General features: G+C 51.9%; 1 protein-coding gene across 9 annotated transcripts in view; it reads left to right on the plus strand.

The window, feature by feature from the left end:
* The window catches only part of CCDC150 (coiled-coil domain containing 150), a 49,268-nt gene extending 34,119 nt beyond the window's left edge, over positions 1-15,149 (plus strand). For 2 of the 9 annotated variants that reach the window (XM_080670116.1, XM_080670117.1), the window contains 11 exons: positions 2,212-2,340; positions 3,109-3,278; positions 4,716-4,809; positions 6,097-6,266; positions 7,130-7,256; positions 10,957-11,151; positions 11,537-11,605; positions 11,687-11,848; positions 12,537-12,623; positions 14,439-14,558; positions 14,813-15,149. In XM_080670116.1, the coding sequence (XP_080526242.1) occupies positions 2,212-2,340; positions 3,109-3,278; positions 4,716-4,809; positions 6,097-6,266; positions 7,130-7,256; positions 10,957-11,151; positions 11,537-11,605; positions 11,687-11,848; positions 12,537-12,623; positions 14,439-14,558; positions 14,813-14,929 (1,440 nt within the window). In that variant the 3' untranslated portion in view covers positions 14,930-15,149. Of the gene's footprint in view, positions 1-20; positions 656-2,211; positions 2,341-3,108; positions 3,279-4,715; positions 4,810-6,096; positions 6,267-7,129; positions 7,257-10,956; positions 11,152-11,536; positions 11,606-11,686; positions 11,849-12,536; positions 12,624-13,321; positions 13,391-13,521; positions 13,848-14,438; positions 14,720-14,812 lie in introns of those variants that run through there. The other 7 variants (XM_080670118.1, XM_080670120.1, XR_013960689.1 and 4 more) reach the window with 6 other exon arrangements.
* The last annotated feature ends 4,607 nt before the right edge of the window (positions 15,150-19,756 follow it).

The following is a 19,756-nucleotide window of genomic DNA, read 5'->3' on the forward strand; positions in this document are numbered from 1 at the left end:
CAGCAGCACGTGTACTTTCTGTAGCTGTAATGTGTGTATGTGTGCCCTCGGTAACCAAGGAGGTAGAATGTGTCTCCAAATGGAATCCTGTTGGGGTTCTAACCATCTGACTGTTGGTCCAGGGCCTTGTTAGACGTGCTCTCCTTCAGGGATTTGATGAAGGGCTGCTTCTTGGCTGGGACAGACTCTCAGTGGGATTTCTTCATTCCGAAAGCACGGAACACTTCTCACATTATACTTTCCATCACGGCTTTGCTTAGAACGTTGTTGTTCCTCCTGTTAAAGGAGACACTCTTTGAAAAATAACTAGGGTTAGTTTAGTTTAGTTTATTGTTTTTAATTGGTGATGCCTCCAAGAAGAAGGAAATCTCCGGAGAGGCCTGCGTCTTCGAAATTTCTTGAGAGCTGTAGACCCAGCGTAAAGGAAAGAACCGTGGGTCTGCCCAGTGTTGTTCCTAACGCCACACGCCATGTGACCTTTGCACCTGCCCTAACTTCTGTGAGATCTCAGGACACTGGGGACTCTCGAATCTCTCTAAAGACTCTTTTGAATGCTATTAAAACCATGGAGGGAAGACTGGAAGGTAAAATAGACATTCTTGCCTCAAGACCATTTAAAACTTATGAGGCATCATATTTTCTTAAACGGGATTCGGTAAGTAAAGACCATGAATTAAATCATTAGGAAATTTGAAATTTATATAACAAGAGGCTCGGTGCACGGATTTGTGCAGGGGGGGAGGGGGCAAAGGGGGTCCCTCAGCCTGGCCTGCACCCTCTCGCAATCCGAGACCCCTCGGGATGTCTGACTGCCGGTTTAGGCCTAAACCAGCAGTCAGACATCCCCTGGGGGATGTAGCAGTGTGCCAAGCTGCAGGTGGCCAGGGAAGAGCCCGAGCCGGGGCCCGGCACCGTGCCGCTCACACTCATCCTGGCAGCACTGCCACGGAGTCAGGAGAGGCTCCTGCCACTACAACTGCGCTTGCCAGCTGTGAGCCCGGCTTCTGGCTGAGTGGGGGAGCGCACTGACCACCAGGGGGCAGCTCCTGCATTGAGCGTCTGCCCCCCTGTGGTCCGTGTGTGTCATAGTGACTGGTCAATTGGTCGTTCTGGTTGTTCGGTCATAACAGTCACTTAGGCTTTTATATATATAGATAAAGAACAGTAGTAACAGTCCAGAAAGATAATGTTTGAAGGTCTGAATAACAGGAAATTACATTCTTCACAAATAGGGGCTACTGATGATACAAATAGAAACCATTCTGGCTCTCTCATAATTGTTTTTGGACATAGAAAATACCAGATTTTGCTTAACAATAACCATTGACATTTCTAAAATCTAATTTTATTTTTTAATTCAAAATATCTACCTAATCTTAATGTTCAAATTAAGTTCTTTGGTTAAAGCCTAATTTTAAAATAGAAATACATGAATAGAAGCCCTAAGAACTTGAACGTCAGAAAATATTTTCCAAAGAAAACTTTTTAGAGCATCCATCCTTGCTTGATACTTAAGCCATGAGTTACTACTGCACACCTACTTGAATGTCTAAAAGGGGAAAACGGATCGATCAGACCACTGTTAGTGAGCATGTGGAGCAGCTGGGCTTCTCATACGCCGCCGAAGGGAATGCAAAATGGTGCAGCCACTTTGGAAAATAATTTGGTAGTTTCTTTAAAAATGAAACATACTCCTACCCTATGGCCCAGCCATTCCACTCCTAAGTATCTCCCAAAGGTAAATGAAAACATTGTCTGCACAAAGACTTGCACACAGTGGTTCACAGCACCTCTCTCTGTAATCGCTGAAAGCTGGAAACCACTCACAGGTCCAGCAGGTGAACGGGTAAGTACCGTGGTATAGCCCCATGGCAGAGGACTGGGCAGCTGCAGACAGGCATGAACTGTGGATTCAGGCAGAAGCTCCGCCCCATTTCACGCTCCCTCACAGTCTCAGCCCCCTCGTCCCGTGTTCTGCACTTTTGTGGCGATGGTCATATATTGGGTTTGCTCCTTTATTTACACATTTATTTTCGCTTTGGAGTTTTCTTTAGAGGGAAAAACGGCTAATAAAAAGCCGGCTTTATTTATAATAGTAAATAAGCACATATAATTGGACACTGGAGGTTTGGCTTCTAAGTTGCTGTGTCTCGCTCTGATGCCGCTGTATTGTGCTCTGGGAAAGTGATGCGTGGTCCTCGTTCTCCTAAGGTAAAGTCCATCCTTGAAAAGAACGAAGAGGAGCTCTCGCAGGTGGTGAAGTGTCGCGATGCGGCGCTGAAGGAGAGCCAGAAGCTGAAAGGGGACCTGGAGGCCCTGGAGGACAGGGAGAGCAAGAAGGTGGGCGTCCTTGCCGAGAGGGTCGCTGAGGAGGCGCTGGGGCAGCTCACAGGCACATGCCTCCGTGCCTTGTCACTTTAGTGAGGACTGATCAGAGGAGGACTTTTTTTCTTTAAGAAAACGTTAGAAACTCTTTAAAATGCATAATTCCACTCCCAATACTTCTCAACTTCCTGTCTTACTCAAAAGAAAAAGTCCTAATTTTTTCTGTTGCAGCACGTCTGATCTTGGTAATAGCCTGCCGCCTCTTGCTTTACGAACATGATATTCACAGCTACTATGTCTTGTTAACTTGTCACTAGCTGCTCTCTACTTAAGCGGGGAGGTGCTCAGTGAAAACAGGTCCCATCCCAAACGTCTCTTTGACAGCAGTGCTGGACCGTGCCTCGCCGCGGAGGGCTGCGAGGTACAGCATCTTCCAGCCCCTCCCACTTTCCCTCCTGGTCTCTCATCCTGAGAGAATTCTGGCCAGGGCCCGAGCAGGCCACCCGGGTTGTTGATCCCAGTGTCTCTAGTTAATATCTGTGCTGTGTGTGACATGCCGGTAGTCGGGAAGCACTGAAAGCTCTCCGTAGGATCCATAGGATCTGAGGTCTAGTTTTCTTTTTCTCAAAGTCACAATCACGTAAGAAACAAAATAAGAGTAAAATGTACTTTAATTATTCCTCTTAGCATCCTACCGTGCCTGGTTCCCGTACTCCTTTCCTGGAAGTAATGGGACTCAGCAGAAAGAATCCAACATCTTTCCCTGGTTTCATTTCCTATTAGATGGGGAACTTTCAGCGACAGCTGGCAGAAGCGAAAGAAGACAACTGCAAAGTGACAGTCATGCTGGAGAATGTGCTGGCTTCTCACAGCAAGATGCAAGGCGCTCTGGAGAAGGTGCAGATCGAGCTTGGGCGGCGGGACTCGGAGATCGCAGGCCTCAAGAAAGAAAGGTGCGGGAGATGACTTTGCTGTCTTTATGCTTGTCATTTCCTGCTGCACTGTAGTAAGGAGCAGTGAGAAGTCAAGACACCAGTCCGTTACAGCATTTGCTCTGCACACCACTGGTGATGGTGAAAGGAACTAGTTTAAAGTTAGGGGAAATCTGGAATTCGAAACCAACATGATTTCCAGAATTTCAAAATTCTTATATTTTTGTAGTGAGATAAAATTTTAGAAATTCATGTCATCTATTATGTTTTACCCTTGCTGTTTTCTATGCCTTTAAACTTGTCCTTGGATCTACAGAATTGTAATTGTCAAGATAATTGAAGCTCAGTCCCTACTTTAGTTTGGATTAATTATCCATTTATTAGGGTCCCATTTAAAGATTAATTATTTTAGATGAAACATTCTGAGAACTACTATTTTGAGAACTTCTAGCTATGTTTTATTAGTAAACTCCTTTGAATGTTTCAAATATTGCATAAAAGTTTCCCTTTTAGGTTAATGAACGAAAGGTCTGAGCTTAGTAAGGCCTCTGCAATATATGATAATGTGCACATTGGCGGTGCTTGTCGCCTCTGTGTTATGAGCGGACGAGTGAGTTTTATAGTCTTCCCTGCGCTCATCTTTATCTTTTACATATTATGAATGTGTCTTCAGCACTTACTGGTAAAAAGGAATTCAAGGGGATGGTATTAAAAACAGTTTACCAGTCACAGTAAAATTCTAGGTACCCGGTGTATTTAGAAGCAGAAATCTCGACATCAAGCCAATTCATGTACAAGTGATAGTATGAATATATTCATTCACTGGTACAAAACTGTATGTAATTTATATGTTATAAAATTACCAGCCTGTAAGTTAATTATTGACATGTGTTGAGAGTGTAATGCAGCAATTTTCAACCTTCTTCACCTCATGGCAAATGTAACCTAATTACTAAAATTCTGCAGTACACCAAAATATATATTTTTTGCTTGTCTCACAAAAAAGTAGGTATAATTTTGATTCATTCACATAAGAAAGCTATTTTGTATTGCTTGTTGTCATTTTTTTATTGGCAGTCTAAGGGAAAAGAGGTCAGTGCCCCTGGCTAAATAGGCAGGTACTGCATGTCTTAAAAATTCTTGTGGTACAAAAAAAAATTTAAAATAAAAATTTAAAAAGAACAAAAGAAAAAATCCTTGTGTCACATCGGTTGAAGATTGCTGGTTTAATGTATCCAGCCAGACCTGCCCATACGTGGGGAAGTTCCTCATCTGTAGGAGCCTTCATTCTTCACCAGAAGCTGAGGCTCCTGGTTGTCGCCGGCCAGCTCCCCGACATGCTGATCCCCGTAGCCTGCTGCGGGTGCTCTGAGCTTCCTGGGAGAAGTCCCTGTGAGCAAGTGTGTCGCTCCCGGTGGCTCTTCTCCCTCGTCACTCTGTCTGTGCTTCCGTTGCCAGGGCGCTCAACCAGCAGAGGGTGCAGAAGCTGGAGGCGGAGGTGGACCAGTGGCAGGCCCGCATGCTGGTCGTGGACGCCCAGCACAACAGTGAGGTAGGGGCAGGGGGCTGTGGGTGATAACGCTGACATGTGGTTTTACTGGGAGCTTCCTTTTTTGGAAAAGTGGAGTAACACAGTCAGCTACATGTCCTTTTCATTCAGGTCTGAGTTTTGGACAGTGCCATTTCACAAATAGGATATGGGCCTGCAGTCTTACAGGGCATCATTTATTGGGAAACCGGGACCAAAATGATGTCTAGTTCTTTTTTGCCTTATATGGTTCACATTCTCTTCATTTATCAGCATAAATGAATGCAGAATTTAAAGGGTTTGGAGAATAACTTTACCCTCCGGCAGAAGTAGCTAGAGCCCTAGCCGGCGTGGCTCAGTGGATAGAGCATCAGCCCACAGAATGAATGGTCATGGGTTCGATTCCGGTCAAGGGCACATACCCAGTTGCAGGCTCGATCCCTAGCCCTGGTCAGGATGCGTGTCGGAGGCATTCAGTCGATGTCTGTCTCTCACCTTGATGTTTCTCTGTCTCTCCTCCCTTCCACTCTCTAAAAATCAACGGAAATATATCCTCCGGTGAGGATTAACGAAGGGAAAAAATCCTCCAGTGAGGATTAACGAAGGGAAAAAAGGAGCCAGAGTGAATCCACTACTAGGAGGACACACCCTCACGTGTGTGCTCACAGGTGTGCGCACACCTGCAGCTGTATCTACACATATGCATGTGTATAAGCTACACATGGATATTTCATACAAATAAGCTTTTTCTGGCAGGTATACGGCAGGGGTCCTCAAACTTTTTAAACGGGGCCAGCTCACTGTCCCTCAGACCGTTGGAAGGCCGGACTATAGTTTAAAAAAAAACTATGAACAAATTCCTATGCGCACTGCGGGCCCGGGATGAGTCGGCTGCTAAGCAGGACAGGCAGTGGCACCTGGCGGGCCGGATAAATGTCCTCGGGGGCCGCATGTGGCCCGCGGGCCGTAGTTTGAGGACCCCTGGACAGGAACAGTTGCCAGGTCTCTTCTCTATAGGCAGTGAGACCAGAAGGTCACAGGATCAGGAAGGGTAATTTAACGACTTTAAAAGGAGGATGAAGCAGGTTGGCTGCAAAGCTCTTCAGTGACCAGGACCCTTCCCATTGCCTCCTAAACGTCCCCGAAGCAATGTCCTTCGTAAGCTCCCGCATGTATTCCCGGCATCTGGAATCTCTGCTGATTCCAACGAAGGATTGTTTCGGCGGCACTTGATGTAGGGCAGGGCGTGGCTGCACGGTGCTATGGACGGTTTGCATGTCACAGGGGAATGAAAACCCGCTTCTCCTCCAGGTGGAGCCCCTGCAGAAGGCTCTGGATGTCGCGAGAGAAGACAACAGGAAACTGGCGATGAGCCTGGAGCAAGCGCTCCAGACAAACAGCCACCTGCAAACAAAGCTTGACCACGTCCAGGAGAGACTGGACTGCAAAGAACTCGAGCGGCAGGACTTGGAAACATGCAAGTAAGGGCAGCGCCGTCACAGGGACCGGGGGCGCCCCGGGGGGAGCGGCGCGGCTCACGCACACGTTCGCACCTGTCCTCCTGCCGGAGCTGGGGCTCCCAGCGGCCCTGCCAGGAGCCCCACAGCTGAGAGCAGCAGGCGCTGGCTGCCTGGGTCGCTCATGTCCCGCTCTGCCCTCGACGGGTATCAAGCTGCTTCTCCATGCAAAGACCAAGCCAGAATGGCACGGATAGGGTTAGAGGGGCCGCTTGCATGTCCCTTCCAACCCTTTTCCAACAAAAGCTTAGTGTCCTTCAGAGCATGCCTGGGAAAGGGAGGGACAGGAGCCCGGAGGGGGGTCTGTCCAGGCAGATGTCAGCCAGTGGCCTCCATCTTGGCCTGAGATGATTAGGTCAGACCCATCGAGTTCAGGCCAGGCACTCAGGTTTTGCTTTAACTGGGCGCAGGTAAATGTGATTGAGACGGCAGTGCGTGCCATGAAGGTGTACACGTGTGTGCTCACAGGTGTGCGCACACCTGCAGCTGTATGTAGGAATGCGCTGTGCACGGAGCTCTGCGTTCCTTTCAGCTAGTGAGCGCACGGGCATCGCAGACAGGCCTGAGCCAGCGCAGGGAAGGTGCGTGTCCTGTTGTGCGGGTTACGTCCGGTGTGACGTTGGTTGTTGGTTAAAATGAGCGCCTGTCTCGTGCTTCTGGCTGGGCCTCCCTCCGGAAGGACTGTACGCTGCAGGTAAGGCCTTCTTTCCCTCTTAATGAGCTCCAGGTCAGTGAGGCTCACCGGGTGGCTGCTCTGCTCACTGAGGCTCACTCCCCTCCTGAGCTGAATTCTAAAGGTGATTTCTCCTCTGTCCTTTTCAAAACAGAGAGCGCATGACTGAGGAATCTAAGGTGGAAGCAGAGCTGCACGCTGAGCACGTAGAAGCTCTGAGGAAGCAGTTTCAGACCGAGAGAGACAATGCCAAGAAGGCGAGCCAGCGGGAGGTGGCCGAGGTACGGGCCCGGGCAGAGCCGGGCCTTGAGGGGCACCAGCTCCTGGCGCCGTTCTTCGGCTCTTTTAATCCCCCTTGACGTCGGGCCGTCCCTGTGCTGTTTGTAAACTGACACAAAACCCATTTCTCATGCACAGTCTGCCAGCGAAGGGAGCTGGATGGGCCTTTTTCCACCAGCGAGTGCCAGCTGAGGGAGGGGGGTAAGGACACTGCCCCCAGAGGCCACAGTCACCCGTCTCCGTCCACCCCCTCCTCGGGGCGCACGGAGACGCAGGGAAGCCAAGGTCCGTGCCAGCTGAGCCTGTTCAGTTGTAGTCGCCACTCTCCACATGAGACAAGTGGGCACCACCAGAGGACTCGCCCTCCCTGTGAGGTGAAGGATTGGAAGTCAGGGAAGGTCTGGGCTCTAGGCTGGCTGTGAGAGCGACGCTGGATTGAGACCGGCAGAGCTGACAGGTGCTGAGTGTAAGAGGGCGAGCAAAGCTTGGTGACACGTGAGCAGGACGTGTGAGCGGATGAGAAGGACACGTGTCTCTCGGTCCGAGCAGAGACTGGAAGTGTCTGTGAGCGCGGCGTACCCGGCCCGCGGGGCCTGACCACCGGCACGCTGGCTGTGGGCAGTAGGGGAGCAGGGCTGGCGGTGAGGGTGTGAGCACAGTTCCAGGAAGGCGGGCTGAGCGCTGGGCAGTCGGCAGGAAGGAAGAGAAGCTGGAGACAGGCGTAAGCGATTAGAGCATTCCTCTGGGCTTTGGATGGTTAGGGCCACGCACAGTATTCTGTGGGACATGGAGAGCAGTTAAGTAAAAAAGCCACTTTCCCAGAGAAATATCGGACGCTGCGTGTTGTATCCTGAGCACAGGGGAGGGAGGAATTAAAACAATTCTAAGACTTGGTTTGGGGCAGCTGGTCTGCATTTTGCCACATTCGGTGCACTGAGCAATTGCATTTTACTGAGTCCATTCACGAAATCGATTTCAACTATTTATACAGTGCTCTGTAAATTGCAAAGCACTGTATAAAAAGTGTCATAAAAAGGAAATTCTGTGGAAAATAAAAAGGTGCACTGACATTAAAGGCACCGTTAGTCAGAGATCGTTGTTCAGTAAGTCCTTTTAACAGGATGGTGAACACGGGAGGACACGGCGTGACCCCGGTGAGCCGTTAGCGGGGCGGGCGGGGTGCACTGCTCACGGTCCTAGCTCCGCCTTCTAGTAGCGTGATTCACTTACTGTCTGTGCACGTGGCTAACCAGAGTCAGTTTTCCTAATGACAAAATGGAAGTCATTGTAACGACTTTCCAGGTCTGTTGAGAGGGTTAAACTGGAAATACATGTAAAGCGTTGAGCATGGTGCGTGCACACAGGACGTGCTCAGTGTGGATGTGCGCTTACCCAGCTTTGGCTAGGGCTGTGACGGAGGGAAGGCTAACAGGCGGTCGGGGGGGAGCAGGAAGGGGTCACCACTGAGGCACAGAGTTAGGCTCTGAAGGCAGGAGCTCACGTAGAGAGAAGAGGTACAAGTACCCGACTCCCTGCCAGCCACAGGGGACGCCTCTGCCAGCTTCTCCCTCCGCAGATGCCTCTTCCTCCTGCACGTCCCACGGCACTGACGTAAGGGCACGTGGGGTGGAGGGGAACTCTGTCAGATAACGGAGGTAATTTTAACAAACAAACGGGCATAGTGAGAACGTTAAGAGCTTATTTGAATCGGGGCATCCAGTCTAGCAGACGAGAAGGAGCTCCAGGAGCGACGTGGCGGGACTTTGCAGGCAGGGGGAGCGGTGACCAGGAAGGTGGAGGCAGAGAAACGGTGGGTTACTGCGAGGTCACTTCCGTTGGGCACAGCGGGTGTGTCCGGTGGATTACAGGCCTGGCTCGTGTTGGCCAGGTGGTTCTTGGTTGAGGTCCCGCTCCCGGCAGAGCCAGAACTGTCGTTACGTCGTGGTTCGGTGACAGCTTAGCGGACATGGCTCCCTTTGGGCCTGTTGATGTTGAACAGTTCCCTCCTTTGATCAGACACAGGCCGCACGTTGAATGTTGCTCCCGCCGCCGGCCTGTTGAAAATGCCGGGCGTGATGCTCACAGGTCCTGACGCCCTTCTGCCGAAGCTCTTGGTGGCACTCACAGTCGTGACTTGGGGTTCACGTTATCTAAGTTAGTCACTCTTCTTCCTTTTCTGATGTCCTCGTCTCAGGGGGACGTGTGCTTGCTGGTGAGCAGCTGTGGCCGTGCGTGTGCGCTCAAAGGGACTCCAGTGCCCAGGGGGACCGCTGGGGTGTACAAGCGGGGGGTCCCCGGTGTCTGGGCGCGTTTCTGAGCTGTGATCCCCAGGACCCACACCAGGAGCATCGCTGAGTCAGAGAAAGACCCTCCTGAAGGAGTCATTCTACGGCCAGCTGGTTTGTGCGGTGATCTGTGGCTGAGCCGCGATTTCCCCAGAAGTGTCCGTCCGAATGCAGCAATGGTGTTGGTCACAGCGCAGGTTAAACAGTAGTCGAGGGCTGTCCTACAGTCAAGAACAGCCTTCACCGAGAGTCTGGAGATTTCAGCTGGAGTGCTGTCTTAGCAGCAGGTTCTGCCGTATCTGTGAGATCACAGCCTCCTCTGCCTCCGCTCCTGGTCAGCGTAGGGATCTGCCAGGGGACGCTCGCTTTGAACATGAATGGCCCCAGAGAAGTCCCCTTGGAGTCCGGGGCTCGGACTCGAAGGGCGGCCTCCACGGAGACCAGTAGGATTAATGGTCTGTAGGCCATGCCGGTGGTGTATTCTGGGTACCCTTGCCTTGTGTCCTTTGCTACAGAACCTGAGGCAGGGTCCCCAGGTTTGGATTTTTGACGTGGGGTTTGGAAATAACCCCTCTCCCCGTGGTTAGGGAGTCTGACACAGGAGAAGGGCTGAGTGTGTTCCAGAGAAAGAGGATGTGACGCAGAGCTGCAGGGCACGTCCACATGGGGCATGTCCACGGCGTCGGGGGGTTGGGGTGCCCACTGGGCAAGGGCCTGCGGGTGTGGGCAGTGGCCTGTCTCCAGGCCAGGGCCAGGCAGAAAGCGGACAGGCCTAGAGACCTCATGTCATAGGATTAGGAAGGGGTGGTCAGAGGAGGAGGAATGGGAGGAGAAGTTCTTGCTCTGGGGAGGAAACAGGGTACCTGGATGTCAGCTCCTCCTGGCCAGTTTGATTTTGAGGTCCCCAGTGTTTGTCCACACAGGACCAGGGTCAGGTGGCGCCCTTCGGCTGTGAAACATGCACCGGGGTCCTGGACATCATGTGACCTGGTCATGACCCCTGAGCAGTGACTGTGGCCAGGCCTGCGTGCCTTCTGTGCTTTGTCTTGTCCAGCTGCTGTCTTGTCCTGTGAGGTCGGCTGTCACACACAGTGATGAACCTGAGGCTTCGGGAAGTTAATTACCCAGAATTACTTGGCGAGTCAGTGGTGAGCTGGTACTTGAACGCAGGTCTGACTCCAAAGCCGTGCTCTTAAAAGGGCAAGTGTTGAACTTGCATTTAAGTAGTTTATCTGTTCAAAGGAAGACTGTGTTCTTTAAAGTTAAAAATTCTGAAAACCACTAATCTACTTAATCAGACACTATGCGTCACTGACCTTCCCCTTTGAAAGACAGGTTCAAAGAGAACACAGTGTAGGGAGAAAGCATCGCCTTCTTCCTAAGTGGAGGTAAAGGTGTCACATTCCTGCGTTCACAGCTGAGGAAAGCTCTGGAGGACGCCAACTGCAGGTCCGTGGAAGTGTCGCGCACCAACCGGGAGCTGCGGCAGAAGCTCACGGAGCTGGAAAAGCTGCTGGCCAGCAGCAAGGAGAAGATCAAGAACCAGAAGGCCCAAATCAAGCTCCACTTGTCGGCCAAGGCGAATGCTGCTCAGAACGTGGAGAGGATGAAGGTTGTACGACACACTCTGTCTCCCTCACTTCCTTGGTCTCTCTGAAGACCTGGGCAGGACGGCTTCAGAGCACTCCCAGCCCCGTGCTCCCCGAGTTACCGCTGGGCCCGGGAGAGGCAGGGTGCCCTGGGGGACCGTCTCTTTCCAGCCACGGTTCTGCTGTGTGCATGTGTGGTATCTGTAGCTGCCAGGGTCACGTCCTAGCTCCCCACCGTCCCTTCACGGGGACTGGGCAGGACTCTGCTCGGCGGGGCCCGTGGGCGGGGCGGGAGGAGAGCCCAGGAGGACTGGTGACTGATCTCTCGTGGGATTCTTTCTGTCACCCTCTCGGCAAAGAGCCAGCTATCCCACTGACCCCTCGGTGCTCTCTCCCGTTCACTTTCAGCAAATAGAAACGGAATTGAGGCAAATGGAGCTAATTAAGGATCAGTACCAGAAGAAGAACTATGAGCAGGTAGGTGATTTCGAGACTCTGCTTACCCTTCACATCAAACCCCAAACTTGGATCCAACTGTCTCCCTGTCTGTGCCCCCAGTCGTTGAGCATCCAGAGATTTGTGTCTGAAATGACGAACCTGCAGAAGGAGATGCAGCTGCTGGCCAAGAGCCAGTACGACACCTCGGCGCGGAACAAGCAGCAGGAGCTGCGCCTGGAGGCGGAGTGGAAACTGAGGCAGGAGCTGGAGCGCCGGTGCCAGGTAGGTCAGACTCAGCTCGGGTGAACGCGGCCCGAGCACCCAGCGTCAGAGCACCGGGTTTCCTGGATCCTGCAGGACAGAGGCTGACAGGTGGTCATCGTCACTGAGTCTTAGGGTCACAGTGTCTAGGGAGAAGCCTGGGCTTCAGCTACGGCACATGCGCCCCGTTTTCAACGGGGTGACGACGAGTTGCTTTTTCAGTGACTAAAGCTCACCTGTCAGAGTGGAGTCACCAGTAAGATTTCTGAGCTGAATGCCCTGGTTGGCGGGGACTTTGCGCCCGTGGCTCCTCCCTGTGGCCCCTCCCTGTGGCCCAGATACTCCTGTGCTGTCCCAGGACCTGAGCTGCTCCCACCCTGAGGCAGAGCTGAGCATCACGGCCCCGAGGAGGGCTGGGGAGGCATCAAGCTCCCGTCCTCCAGCAGACCCACCATGAGAAGTAGCCCTCCAGCCCTGGAGAGAGCTAGCCACTTTGTTCAGGAGAAGGCGTGCTCGGAACCAGCTATGTGATCGTGTGCGCATGTGCGCACGGGAGGGCGAGTGAGTAGGGCTTTCAGCTTGCACGCGGGTAGCGCCTGAAGGTAGAAGGTACTGTGCACTCCATGGTTCGGTGGCTTATTCCAAGGTGGACGCTTTTTGGTTGACGTGGTCCATTGGGACTTGGTGCAAATCTCTATCACATTTTCAGGAGTTGGAGGAAACTGTCAGACACCTGAAGAAATGTAAAGAGGTGACAGAGAGTAAGCTGAAAGAAGCCAGCGTGGAGTCCGAACAGGTAAGGCAGGCCCAGCACAGCCACCTTGCCACACACCTCGAGTCAGCGTAGCCCTTCCTTCACCCACGTGAGGCGTCAGCAGGCAGGAGCCGCCGCTCAGGCTGGCTCTGTCACGAAGCGGAAATCACCTTAGATTCAGGTGGTGGGTCCTGAGGAGAGAGGCTAGAACGCCGAGGTCCGAGTCCCGTTCCCTTAGCGAGAAGGGAAGCCGGCCGGTGCGGGCTGAACGCTCCGCTGTGCGACGGGAACTAACGAGGGGACCTCTGTCCAGCCTCCGCCTAGCGGTGTGAAGCAGCCCCCTAACCCGTGAACCGCTTCCTCTGTTCCAACGTCGCCCGTTGGCTTTTGGAAGGGATTTAAAGTCGTACATTTTTAGGGCTGGAAAGGGTCTTTGAAATCATGAGTCTCCCACCTCCACCTCACCTTCCAGAGATGCTTAAGCTTAAGGGATCACGTGATGTTGCTTTCAGTTGGCCACGATTTTTCCCTTCTGTAGCGTTAAGTTAGATGGAATAAAAGAGAGACTGTGGCCTGCGACACACCTGAGTGATTGCCAGCTGGGACCCCAGGTGCCTAGGAGGTTGCCTCTGCGGCGAGCTCCTCAGTGTCTGCCAGGGTTAAGCCTACTGCTCTGTTATTGATAGATGGCTCAGCCTAAGTTTCAATACATGCTAGCTGCCTTCTCGTTCGCCATGCAGGAGGAGACAGGATGCACAATGCCATTCCAAGCATCTTTCTTCCACTCCTGGTAAAAGTGCTGGAGAAAGGTGGGGTTCGGTTTGCTTTGGGGGGTGGGAGTGTCACTGTCACCAGGATGCACGCACAGACCTGGAAAACGCCTTAGCTTTGTGGCTTTCTCAGCGTTAACACTGAGGGGGGCCCTCTGTCCTGCACCTAGCCACCTCGCTAACACAGGACAAGGCCGCCCACTGCTGAGGACCTGCTCCACGCAGGCGCCAGGCGGGGAGAGACGGGGAACGAGCCAGAGCCTGCTCTCACGCACATGCCTTCCCAGGCAAGAGAGAAACGGCTGCTCGGAGCTCAGCATCAGAGACGAAACGCTGCCCACAAAGCAGTCCAAGGGGGCCATCATTTCACTTCTCATCCCAGAGGAAGGGTCCTGCCCCTGTTGTGCAGCAGCCTTCTTGTAAAATACACAGGTTGGCTCTCCCTTCAGAATACCAAAGGGTCCCAGAGACTCAGACCAGTGCCCGGCCTGTGTAAGCACTCAGCAAGTACTTGTCCAGTGAGCGAATACTGACTCCGGCTCACCTTCAAAGACAGACTGTCCGAGGGGCTGTTTGCTCTGACAAAGACAGTGTGGACGTGTGTGCTGCTGAGCTAAAGGCTAAGATAGTTCTGGGAAAGGAAATAAAAAAATACGTACAGTAAGCTGGTCCCATTTCCCAGTAATTCATTCTATTTCATAAAGCACAACAGAGAAATCCAGGCTTTACAGTTTAGGGACTTTGGGAGAACTATTTAGCCTTAAAAAATAAAAGTCTAAATTTCAAAACATGGCTTGACATTGTAATCTTGAGCGCCATCTTGGACGTCATTCTTATTTTCTCCCGGCTTCTGTCTTGCCTTCGTCCACACGCAGGAAGCACTGACCAGGGCGTGAGAAGCAGCAGGCCCGCCTGCACTCTCTGCTCCTCATTGGAAAGACAGCCCCACCTAGGGCAGGTGTGGATGCACACAGGTGCCAGGACCTTGCCGTCAGATCCGGGTCTGGTAGTCCCTAGGAAAGTCCCCTGAACGAATGCACAGAGATGCCTATTACCGTCACGTTAACCATAACGTTCATGTGCTCAGATAACAGCCAACCTGGAAGAGGCTCACCGCTGGTTTAAGTGCAGGTTCGACGGCCTGCAGCTGGAGCTGACCAAGAACCGGCTGCAGAGGCTCCCCCAGGAGAGCAGGTGCTGGGAAGAGGTGGGCATCTCGGCGTGGCTGTCGCAGCAGTTCTCAGGTTTCTCCTCACAGACGCTCTCCTCCTCAGCTCCTCTCTCTCTGATCTGTGGCTTTCTCTAAACTACTGCAAGGAAAGCAGTGAACTAAACGTTTCCTAGAGCCCCACCTCCCCAGCTGTCCAGGTTAGCACCACCTGACGAGTAAATAAGACAGAGCAGGCCGCAGGCAGGCCTGCCTGAGTCTGAGCAGTGGTAGGTGTGCTCTCTCCCCACCAGGACCAAGACCAGAGGCATGACGCCATTGCCACCCAGTCTATCCTGCACCGCTGGGAGAATAAACAGAACCTTAGGCTTATGCCCAAGAAGTACCATCCTGACCTGGAGAGGAAGTGACCCCCTGACCGCGGAGGAGCTGCGCCCACAGCCGCGCTGAGAGAGACCCGAGCCAGCGCCAGGCTGGCCTGCTGCCACCGCCCCGGACACGGCGTCTGCGGGGCTGAAGATTTGGACCCGAGTTTATCCCTTTATGAACTCTTGACGATCGATACAAAACCACCCATCTTTTTCTTTCCCCGTTTGCCACCCAATAAAGTTATATTAATTTGTGTATGATAATCCAGGCTGTTGCTGTTTCCTAAGTACATGCTATCAAGAAGCACTTAGTGAGGCTCTCTGTCGGCACCTCGATGACAGGACGCTTGGTTTCCGGGACTGTCCCAGCCTGACATCCAGCCTCACGTCTTGGAAGTAGGATCACCTGGAAAATGGTAAGAGCTCGCCCACTGTGTTGTAGGGTGATTCCCAGGCACCATTCGTGAGACCAGTGTCTCTACTTATGTAAGGGCTCTGAGCGTGTGAGTGCCGGGGGCTGTGGGCACAGAAGCGGTCAGTATAGCCGTCCGCGGCTGCGGGAGGCTCTGCAGCATCGCGCTCGCCGGCAGGAGCAGAAAGCCCGCCCGCTCTGTTCCCAGCCGTGAACGGGAGAGCGCTAACTAGCTATGCACATGGTGGCACAGAACCAGGCTCAGCTGCCGCTCGGGTAATGGCAGCCGTTGCTGACACCATCGGGCCCAAGTGGGCAGCTAGGCAACCGGAGAGGATGTCAGATACAGCTTCCAGAAGCTGCCGAGCCGAGCAGGCCGATTGTGTGTCTGGTTCAGAAGGACAAGCTGAACTGCTTGCTATGATGGCAGAGCCGTCGGCTGAGCCTACGGAGCAGGGAGTGGGGGGGCGGGCGCCTTTCTCTGCCAAGGCCCGTGGGGATCTTTCTAACGTCATTCCCAGGCCAGACAAAATACCAACTTGAAAAGCAGCCTGCTCTATTTGGTCAAACATTTCATTAACTCGCCCGAAGCTTTGGCAGGGCCAAATGATTTCGTGGGCCTTCTACGGCCTGTGGTCCAGACGCTCCCACCCATTAGCAGGGTTTTGGGAAACATGGATGTAAGGATTGGAAGACATTTCAGAGAAAGGCTGAAGTGTTCAACCTTCTCCGGAAAAGTGTAGCTACCTGGGTGAGACTCGGTTAACTGGCTTTCAGAGCAAGTTTACTGGGGCGCGTGGAACTTCCCAAAGTGAGGGACTCTGGCGGGTGGGCTGGCACACAAGTGGGTCCATGCTCACACACCAAGGGACTCACGCACAGGTTCAGAACTGGCTCATGGCTGTGGTTCCCAGACCATCAGAACAGTCGTGTGCTGTCCATCTACTGGGAAGGTGGGAACAGTTTACTCTGTGCCCCCTTGTGGTTAGGATGGTGGCTCTGAAGAAGCACGTGAGAATGAACGGACATTAACTGGTGTGTTAATCCAAGAACAATACGAAGTGTTGACGTTGGTGTAGACACCGCTCCTGTTAATTTGACTAAAGAATTTAAACTTCCTTGTTGAGTCTCCAAAACTGGGCCAGTTATTTAGAGCAGCGGTCGCCAACCGGTGGTCCGCAGACCACTGGGGGTCCGTGAGGTCCGAAAGGTTGGTGACTGCTGACTTGGTGGGTCTTCCAAAGAGGGAACACATCTGCGGATGATCTCAAGTGCTCTAACTCCTATGGGATTCGTCCCTTTAGACATTCTGTAAGGAGGTATAGTTAGTTGAAGGTTTGGGGGAGTCATAATCTTAAAACACCCAGAGGTGGGGGGTAAGATTGATGTTATTTAAGGCTACAGACTTGCACCTAGGAAATAAGCCACAGAAATGTAATGCACAGTACAGTGAATATAGACAACGTGTTGTACTACAGTCATCAAACTTGCGTAGAGGCTAAAAATTATTCCAACCACTAAGAGGATAATTGTGCAAGATGATCAGGTAGTAAGTGTGGCTACGATGGTGATCATGTGACAATGTACAAACGTATTCAAAGACAGCGGTGGAGCAGGCGGAAGCTACACCCACCTCCTGCCCAGGACCAAAGCGGAATTCCACCTGAATGTTAGGACAGGCAACCGGAGGCTAGACTCACAGACGGAGACGTACGGCCAAGGGCTTACAAAGGCGCCGCACTGCCACACAGGGTGGGCCCGAGCCCACGTGCTGCTGAGAGTCTGGTGGGATGTCTCAGCTGCGCAGGGTCCCCCTGAGGAGCGAGGGTCCCAGGCCCCTGCCCGGCCCCCAGCCCAGCCGAGAGCCGCAGGAGGGGCCCGCCTAACTGCTGGTGCCTGTGAAACGGGAGCTTCTCCACCGGGGAGGCGGGAGCCTGCTGGGAACCCGTCAATGCACAGGCTCCTTCGTGCAGACGGAGGGCTCTTTCTGAGCAGCTTAGAGTCCTGGGCAGAGACTGGGTCGTGTGGCTCGGGGATCAGGCAGAGGGTGCCAAGGTCCCTGTGCTCAGTGCGTCTCCCACCCCACCCACACACCCCATCTTTCCTGGGGGAGCACTCCCTCCACAGGGCATCAGCCTGGAGTGCACTGCCCCCCTCCAGCTTGCACTCTGCAGAGGAGTCGGCTGCGGCCAGGCCTCCTACAGGCTTTCTGGGAGGCTCTCAGGGAGGCCCCGGGCGGACTGGGGGTCCCAGAGACTGGGCCGCTGCTCCGATGCAGAGTCCCCCTCCACGTGGCCACGTCTCGGGCTGTCTGAGCTGGTAAACTTCGCCGGCCTCACCCTGACGGCTCCCGGAGACCCTGCCCCACCACAGACAGCTGCAGGCCCTGCGTCCTTGGTGCACCGAGGCTTTTGCTGAGTGACCCGTGTTTCACTTTGTAGTTCAAATAGGCAGTTCAGGGCCAGTCACAGGCAGGGGCTCACCTTGGCCCACACCAGAGTCCTTCCGAGAGGCCCCAGAAACAACACCCAGTAGCGGGCTTCAGACCACATTATCCCATGACCAACTCGCTCCACCAATGGCACCCCAAAGGGAGACCTTGGCAGGCAGCAGGCCCTCACTGGGGTGCATTTCATTTCATGTGGTCAGCACCCCCACAGCGGCTCGTACGCTGTGGTCAGGGTCAGTCCCCATAGCCAGCCAGCCTGAGGGTCCACACCACCCAGGGACGAGGTGAAGGAAAGACACAGGAGTCCAGGAAGCACAGAGCCTGAGGCTCACTACAGCAGGAGGCCCACATGACCCACACCAGGGGCATTCCCGGAGCACCCAGCTCAGGGTCAGGGAGACTGCATCCACCGCTGAGCCCCGCAAGGCATCTACTACATAAGGCCACCTATCAGGACTGGGAGACAGGCCCACGTAATACACAGAAGCACAGAGAGACAGAGAAACAGGCCTCAAATGACAGGACAGGAGAAATCCCAGAAAGAGGACTAAATGAAATGGAGGCAAGCAACCTACCAGATCCTGAGTTCAAAGGCCAGTATTACCTGACACCAAGACCAGACAGAAACACTGTAAAAAGGAAAATTATAGGCCAATATTCCTGATGAACATAGATGCAAATATCCTCAACAAAATACTAGCAGACCAAATCCAATAATACATTAAAAAGATCATACACCATAACCAAGTGGGATTTATTCCGGGGATGCGAGGTTGGTACAATATCCGCAAATCAATTGCTGCGATACATCACGATAACAAAAAGAAGGATAAAAACCACACGATCATATCAATAGATGCAGAAAAAGCATTTGACAAAATTCAACATGCTCTTATGGTAAAAACTCTCAGCAAAGTGGGGACAGAGGGAACATACCTCAACATAATAAAGACATACATGGTTCAATCAGGGGAAAAGGAGACATATGCAATACTTGAAACAAAAAGAGCCATATATGGTTAACCCACAGCTAACATTACACTCAAAGGTAAAGAGCTGAAAGCTTTTTTAGATCAGGAACAAGACAAGGATTTTCACTTTCACCACCACTTTTCTTTTCTTTTTTAAATCCTCACCTGAGGATATTTTCCCATTGATTTTTAAAGAGAGTGGAAGGGAGGGGAAAGACAGAGCAGGAGAAACATTGAATCGAACCTGGGACCCTTCAGTCCCTGGGTCGATGCTCTATCCACTGAGCCAAACCAGCTAGGGCCACTTTCACTCAACATAGTATTGGAAGTCCTAGCCACAGTAATTAGTCAAAAATAAATAAACAAAAGACATCTGAATTGGAAAGGAAAACTATCATTGTTTGCAGATGACATGATACTATATAAAAATAACCCTAAAGAATCCACCAAAAGCTATTAGAACTGATAAATGAATTCAGCAAAGTAGCAGGATGCAAAAATAAAATAATATTGTACACCAATAACAAACTATCAGAAAGAATAATTAAGAAGACAATTCCATTTACAAATGCATAAAAAAGAATAAAATACCTAGTAATACATTTAACCAAGGAGGTGAAAGACCAGTACACAGAAAACTATTAAGACATTGAAGAAAGAAATTAAAGAAGATACAAATAAATGGAAGGATATACCATAACCATGCTCAAGTATAGAAGAATTAATATAGTTAAAATGTCTACAAAGGAACCTACAGATTGAATGCAATCCCTGTCAAAATACCAATGTCATTTCTCACAAAAATAGACAAATAATCTTAAAATTCATATGGTACCACAAAAGACACAGAATAGCCATATCAATCTTGAGAAGGAAGGTATCATGCATCAAACTATACTACAAGACTATAGTAATCAAAACAGCATTGATACTGGCATTAAAAACAGCCCGCTCGGTGTGGCTCAGTGGTTGAGCATTGACGTAGGAACCAGGAGGTCAAGTTCGAAGCCTGGTCAGGGCACATGCCCGCATTGGGG

This window comes from Plecotus auritus (assembly GCF_963455305.1).
Source record: "Plecotus auritus genome assembly, chromosome: 5".
Classification (NCBI taxonomy): Eukaryota; Metazoa; Chordata; class Mammalia; order Chiroptera; family Vespertilionidae; genus Plecotus; species Plecotus auritus.